Genomic DNA, 7,789 nt, shown 5'->3' with positions numbered 1-7,789 from the left:
TATTTGGCCAAAAAGGCGTTTTCAGCACATTTTAAGGCTGAAATGGCAGGTTTAGTGAAAAATTCATTCATAACTCTCTATAGTGTGCTACGATAGTGTAAATACTGGCTTCAACTAGTGTGTCTTGGTAAAGAGTCGTTTGCCACGCATGCAATTTTAAGTACTTCCAACATGTATGTCGTGAGTACTTTCATCAAAGGGAGTGCATTATACCAAAAAGACGTTTTCAGACCATTTTTGGTGACAATACATTGTCACCCAACGTCACCCAGTGTCAACACCCTGTACGCTCTTCCACGTGGGCCTGAGTCACATGGTCCTTTAACCACCACACATTCACCCAACGCCAGCCTCACAGCGAGGTCTCTGGCTGCGACGAAGGGACGTGTCGTTATGGACGTTTTTGTTTTTCCTGCCCACTGACGGTAGTATATTTGACTTTGTCTGATGACATCCTGGAGCACATCCTCTCTACAAACCACTGTAACATGAATTAACCAGGGTAGTTCAGCAGAGTCTGTTTGGTCTCACTTTTTATGATTGAAGGAAAAAAATCGAGTCATTTTATGCAAAAGTTGTCATGTGTTTGACGGTAAGCGCCTGTAAGATTTCAGGTTTCTTTGCAGTGATTTGAATTACAGTTAATGAGCTCCGCTCATCCCTCTGGCTCCTGTTTATGCAATATGCAAATGCTCTCTTCTCATTCTCATTGAAAATCGACATTTTGCTGAATTCACTTGAACTCGGAACTCGTAAAAATTCAACTTCCTTCTCGGAAAACCTGCAAAGAAGTGGACATTTACAAGGATAATTTACAAAGATGTGGAATTTACATTTCTCACCATGTTGCACTCCTCTCCCGAGTCCTCCCACTGAGGACATTGTCATCCGAGTGTGTAAAATAATGGGTAATGGGGTCACTGTTTAAGGGGTCTCCGTAACGGGGTCTGCGCACGGGGCACCCGGAGACACGCAACGGAGTCTCTGCATCATGGAGTGGGGGCAGGGGATCGGGGGACCCTGGGATTTACTTCGTATTTTTTGGTTTATGTGCAGTGACACATCCAAAACATTTCAAAAGTGCAGTGATACCTCAACTTACGACTGCATCTACTAACGACTAATCCAAGATACGAGCAGCGATAGTCGCGAAAATTTGTATCGACTTGCGACCGACTGCTCCAAGATACGACCGTGGAAATTTGCAGTTGGTGCGTCCGCGGCCAGTCAGCAGTCAGTCAGCAGTCAGTCAGCAGCCAGTCAGCAATCAGTCAGCAGTCAGTCAGCAGCCAGTCAGCAGTCAGTCAGACCTACATCGTGTGTGCACGTATTTCGTGGCTTATCCATATTTTTTTCATATTTACTGTGTTTGTGCTGTGTATTTTGTTTATTTTCACCCTTCATGATTTCATAATTTATATGGGAAGAACTGCTTCGACATAGGACTGTTTGAACATACGACCGTTCTTATGGAACGAATTACAGTCGTACGTCAAGGTACCACTGTATGAGTAAATCCATAATAAAACGTGCTATTCCCACAAAGTTCATTTATTACATTGATGAAATGTGTATATATTTAGATTTTTACTGAAGAAATTCTAGTCCTCCCTCAATCTTAATATTATAATGTTGAAAGGATGATAGTTAATTTAATATATTTTGCTCTACAAGCAGTGATGTGGAACTGTCCATGGACCTGAGGTTTGATTACATCTGTGGTTCAATGCCAGTTCTGACCACTTTATCTATAAACCCTATAACTTTGAGTTTTTTGTTCGATATTTTCTGAGTTTAATAGGAATTATAGAACCCTTTTTGTCATTGTTTCTAACGCCCCTTGTGTCGATTACGCACATTTTGGTGTTTTTTAGTATTTTTAGAGCTTATTGTGCGTATTTGTACAATAAATTATTCAAATTTCAACAAGTTGCTTTCTAGACTGCATTTTGAAAACCATTGACTGCTGCCCGTTTTTTTTTTTTTACTTTTTTTTGGTCTTTGCGCAGTTACAACCAGGTCTCTGCAGACGTTAATAATTTCACTCTGACTGCGTGTGGCTATTAGTGCCGGTGTTTGTGAATTTGATGCTATTTGCAAAGAGGCTCATTTGCATACAAAGGATACAATTTTGCACCAAATGTATGATTAATACCTAATTTAAATCAGTGCAGATAAGACCAAGACCCTATTTGCGTGGCAGTGCAGTTCGGGGTGAATTTTAATGTTTGTGGTGCATTGTGAATTAGACGCTCGCTTTTTCTGTTATTTGCGTCAGATTAGCAGCGTAATGGCTTTGTGAATGCGCCCTCAATCCACAAGGGGGAAGGGGCGTTGATCTATAAAACACAAGACTGGAGGACAACAAATAACACAAATAGGGAGCTAATGCTTAACATGAGAGCCCATGCTGCATTCACTTGACCTCGGAACTTGTAAAAAAATCCAACTCCCAACTCGGGGAAAAAATACAAAGAAACAGACACATTAATCATTTACGAGGATATGAAGCTCATGAATCATTGACGATCAGTTTGAAAGATCCAGTCCCTGAATTTTAAAACTATCTTTTAGAAATTTTGATTACGACTTTTAGAAATTTAGTTGAGCAAAGAAGTAAAAATGCCATTTCACATATTCTGTATGTATACATCTATAAACAGTATATATATCTATATATATATATATATCTATCTAGATATATATATATATCCATATCCCTATATTCCATACCTACGCAGATGACACCCAGCTATACCTCAGCACAAAACCATCCTCCCGCCTCCCCCCTCAGTCTCTCCTAAACTGCCTCCATGACATCAATGTCTGGATGTCATCAAACATGCTCAAACTCAACAATAGCAAAACTGAACGGATGGTTGTGGCTCCCAAGGCACTGCTCAGGAAGGTTGGAGATCTCGTCTTGGTTGTCCAGGGCTGCTCCATCTTCCCATCCCCCGAAGTACGCGACCTAGGTGTCATCTTCGACTCATCCCTTTCATTCCGCTCACACATAAAATCCACAACCAAATCTACCTTCTTCCACCTCAACAACATCTCCAGACTCCGCCCATCACTGTCTGAGTCTGTGGCTGAAAGGCTAATCCAGGCTTTCATCCCCTCCCGTCTGGACTACTGCAATGGAGTCCTGTCCGGGGTTCCAAGCAAAGCCCTGGACAGGCTCCAGTCAGTTCAAAACTCTGCTGCCAGAGTTCTCACCCGCGCCAAGCCCTGGCAGCACGTCACCCCCACCCTCATCCATCTCCACTGGCAAATCCCATATGTCCTATAAAACCCTACTACTAACCTACAAATCACTCCACGCCCTCGCCCCGCAGTACCTAACTGACCTCCTCCGCCCCTACGCCCCGTCCTGGAAGCTACGGGTCTGCCCTCCACCCCCGGCGTGAGGCTTCGAACCTTCGGGGACAGAGCCTTCAGTGTGGGTGCCCCCACCCTCTGGGCCTCTCTCCCCACTGACATTCGAAATGTTCAATCCCTGGCCACCTTCCAAAGCCTGCTCAAAACCTTCCCCTTCAACGAGGCCTACTGCCCCTGACCCATTTTTAATTTTTTAATTGTTTTTCCATTGAAAAGTGTCCTTGTGTTTCTGAAAGGCGCTATATAAATCCCAGTTATTATATATATATATATATATATATATATATATATATATATATATATATATATATATATATATATATACACACAGTATAATATATATATATATTTATTATTATTTCCCGATCAGATGTGACCATGTGCAGAACCTCCCAGCCTCTCCAACTCTCTAAGGAATGTTTACTTCCTCTCGGCCTTTATATCAGTGGCTGTTTGGCAGCCGCGCTTACAGTAGAAAACAGAATATCAAAATGCAAAACCCTTACTTTTCCCTCCTTGTTGGTGTTTCCTGGCAGACAGAACAGTCATAAAACCAGTGGACGGCTTCCAGACGCTCACCACTTGGCCGCGTCTAATTCTGCTCTGATTGCAGCAACAATACGCCACCACTGTGAATGAGTGCTATTTGTTTTTATTTGCGATGCAGCCTGCGGAAAGTGGAAAGCGAGCGGCTTCATTGTACATGTAAGCTTCCATTTTTCACTCCTGGATTTCCCCCCCGGGGCCATTTATTCTTAATTTTTCCCCTAGTTAAATAGAGAACCGTCGCGGAGTGCACTGCAAATCAGTTTTAAGAGCTGCCTGGCCTTCTACAGGTTAGGAGAAAATGAGGCGGAGGTCAGAAAAAAGAAAATCCAGAAAGAAACAAGAAAGAGAGCGACAGAGGAAAAAAAAAATTCTGAGAAAGAGAGAGAGAGAGAGAGAGAGAGTAATGAAGAGGAAGACTGGACGAGCTGTGAGACCAATCTCTCACGGAGTCGTCTCATCAGCGAGAGGACTTTCTTAGCGTTCACACTAGAATGTTTGGATTTCTTTCCACAAATAAAAGAAACAAAATATTCAAATAATAGATTATGTTCACTTTGCCTCCCTCTCTCACTCACCCACCCACTCACTCACTCACTCACTCACTCACTCACTCACTCACCCGGACAGATGAATTCCCCATTGAGTGGAGGGTCTGAGTGTCATGTGTTCACTCAGCGCAGCTTAGACACATCGTTAGGAAATCACTTCTCCATGATACAAACCCTCCTCGGGTGCTGGTTGGTTTGTTGGTCGACGTGCAAATAATTTAAACCAAATAATTAAGATGTATAACCTAAATCTTACTGAGAAATAATACTAATTAATCTGGCTCAGTGATAGAAAAAAAAACATGTGTATTAAAAATTATATAAAATTATTATAATAATTAATAATAAATTATTATTAATAATTAATAATTACTATTAAGTTATATATTAAACAAGTCTAGTTTTGATTTGCTCCAGGCTGGTAGAAGCTTTTATATCACGCGTGTGTGCTTCCCGTTCCTTCCAGCTGGTGCCGCTGTTCGGCTTCCCATGGTCGCTCTCCAAGGTGCTGAGGTATGAGGGCCCCCTGGTCAGAGTCGGAATCAGAAGCGGTTTTTATTCCGATCCAGTCAGGAGTCTGCTTGGACCGTTGTCAAGCAACACTGGGCATCCCTTGATCCAACTGATCCGCTCAGAACACAATCCGCATCGTATAGGAGACGATGCGCTGTCTACGGAGATGAACGGTATCCGGTGCATCAGTGCTTTCTCTACATCGTCGCCCTAAACTTTATTTATGCACCGCGTATCTTTCGGCATCAAACACAATGCGCTGCAACTGTGGGGGCATAAGAGGCGTATTTTAAAGCACGTGTACGTGCGCCCATAGATGCACGGATTTCTTTTTTTGTACGCGAACGCATGTTTCTGCAACTTGCATGCGTGTACAAAAAAAAAAAAAACCCCAAACAACCCCAAAAACATCAACAACAAAAAAAAGGAGAGACCAGCCCCAGAGAGAACAGAAAGTAATCGCCCGTTCACGTTTTGCTTTACTCTCGACCGGCAGGCGGCGCCGTACGCGGACCGTCTCCGGGCTGGCAGGTCCACTTCCACCGGCGCTTTTCGAACCGCTCGCGTGGCCCCAGAGCTCGCCGGGCACGTGGTCGACACCGTCCCCACAGTCCCGCCGCGAACACGCGAGTCGAGGGGAAGCCCGTCGCGTTGCAAGCTCCAAAGTAGCGAGGCCGCGCCGACGCGTCCGACGAGCCCGGTCGCCCCCCCCCAGCGGCACCAACAAGTCTCTCCCCCGACGCGGGGGGGAGGGGGGGGTCGAACCGCGACTCCCTTTCGGAGGCTCGGGCCAGAGGGTAAAGAGTCCCTTTTGGGCTGTTCCGAACTTGGTCGTTCAGGCGGTGTTGAAACGACAGTCCGCGGCGTCTCGGCGGGATAGGGCGGAGTTCGCGCCTCGTCAACGGGTCCGCTCCGTTGTTTTTAAAAAAAAAGTGGAGGCTCGGCGAGCAGCAGCGTCCGGAACCCGAGCCGCCCGGGGCGCGGGAGGACGGTGCTTCCAGGTCCCGAGCTGATAAATAAACGCGTTTTAATTTTCGAGCCCATCGGAGGATTTTTTTTTCCCCGCCGCACACTTTGCAGCAGAGTTTGCCCCCCCCGCCGACGCGGTGATTAGTGTTTTGGGTGGAGCTGATGGTGGTGGGGTTGGTGTTTGGACCAGAGCCCCGGACTCTGAGGCAAAGTGATGCCGCCGGTGGAGACGCGGAGTGAGGGCTTCGGGACTTCCCGTCCGTGTGAGGAAGATGAGCGCAGCCATTAGAGACTTGTCCAACATGGTGAGGAGATGCCTGCTGACTTTCAAACTCTTCAGGTGAGTGGACTCCGCTATGGTTTTGTCATAATGAAAGAAAACAATTTTATATATATATAATTTGTATATATAATAATTTTGTCTGTGTATAATATATTTTAAATATATTTAAAATGTATGACTGTTTTTTGTTTTATATTTTTTTAATGTTTAGATATTAAGAAAACATAAATTACAATTATAATAAAATAAACCAATAATATTAAAAGTAATAATAAATCAAATAATAATACAATGATAATAAAAAACGATAATAAAAATAATATAACAATAACATATATATTTTTTTAATTTTCCGTACAAGAGACTCTCAGACCACAATTTTACAATTATCGGATGACCAACAAATGTATATCTCACAATGAGTATTTCACAGTGAATGTACATCAGCAGCACATTGTGTACTGTACCCCCCCATGTCCCACTGTGGGGATGAGCATGATGAGGATGATGAGGATGATGAGGATGATGAGGATGATGAGGATGATGAGGATGATGAGGATGATGAGGATGATGAGGATCTCTGCCAGGGCTCAGCAGGAAGCAACTGTGCTAATTTGATCTAATGCTCCAATAAGTGACGCACACATCCTATTATGCGGTCTGTAACAACATACTGCCCTCAGAGGGGAAGCCAGAGAGAAAGTGTGTATGTGTGTGTGTGTGTGTGTGTGTGTGTGTGTGTGTGTGTGTGGCGCACTTGCCTGAGCACCCCACTCAGACTCTTTATTTTTTACCATTATTCCATTATTGGCATTGAGTCATTTTTGTCACTAAAGTATAAATGTCTCAAAGTCAGAGGTTTACTGTTGTTCCTGTGGTCGAACGACACCACAGCTTCATAAGTGAGTGAGTAAGAGAAAGAGAGGGGGGGGGCCGGAAGAGAGAGAGGGTAAGTGAGAGAGAGAGAGAGAGAGAGAGAGAGAGAATGAGTGAGTGAGTGAGTGAGTCAGTGAAATAGAGAGCGAGAGAGAGAGGGAGAGGAGGGAGAGAGAGAGAGAAAGAGAGAGAGAGAGAGAGAGAGAGGGGGGGGGGGGGGAGGGAGAAGATAGTGGGGGAGTTGTGAGTATCCTGCATGTGGAAACGTGACGGCGATCCTCTCTTGACCCCTCGCCACCAGAGGAGGGAGCTTTAAAAACGTCGACGCTCTCAGGGCGGAGGCCGTCGTGGACGCACGCGGGCGTGTCCTCATCCGCGTTGTTTGTCGTCCCTCATCACTTCAAAGCTTTTGTTGCCAAAACCGCGCGCGCGCTCGGGAGAAAATGTTTACCGAGCGTGCACTTTGGGCCGACTTAAATATGCAGACATTCATCTGTGTACAAAAGCTTTTTTTTATTTTTTATTTTTTTTATGAGCTCACTGAAACACAGTGTGATGTGAGGGCAGAGCTGTGGAAAAGGGGAACGGTTGATTTGGGGATGACAGAGCCGAGCGCAAACACAACGCGCTTCTCCGCCCTGACGGGCACCGAGTGAATCCTCCCGGAGGC

At 44.8% G+C, this 7,789-nt stretch overlaps 1 protein-coding gene across 1 annotated transcript in view; it reads left to right on the top strand.

Annotated features, from left to right (window-relative positions):
• Positions 1-6,232: 6,232 nt before the first annotated feature.
• mgat5b (alpha-1,6-mannosylglycoprotein 6-beta-N-acetylglucosaminyltransferase B) overlaps positions 6,233-7,789 on the top strand; it is a gene marked incomplete at both ends in the record, with an annotated part of 114,918 nt that continues 113,361 nt past the window's right edge. The window contains one exon of the mRNA XM_080009702.1: positions 6,233-6,300. Coding sequence (XP_079865828.1) covers positions 6,233-6,300 — 68 coding nt within the window. The remainder of the gene's footprint in view (positions 6,301-7,789) is intronic.

This window comes from Zeus faber (assembly GCF_960531495.2).
Source record: "Zeus faber genome assembly, chromosome: 11".
Taxonomy (NCBI): Eukaryota; Metazoa; Chordata; class Actinopteri; order Zeiformes; family Zeidae; genus Zeus; species Zeus faber.
Note: the sequence above shows the minus strand (reverse complement) of the source record. Positions and strands in the feature narration are given on the sequence as shown.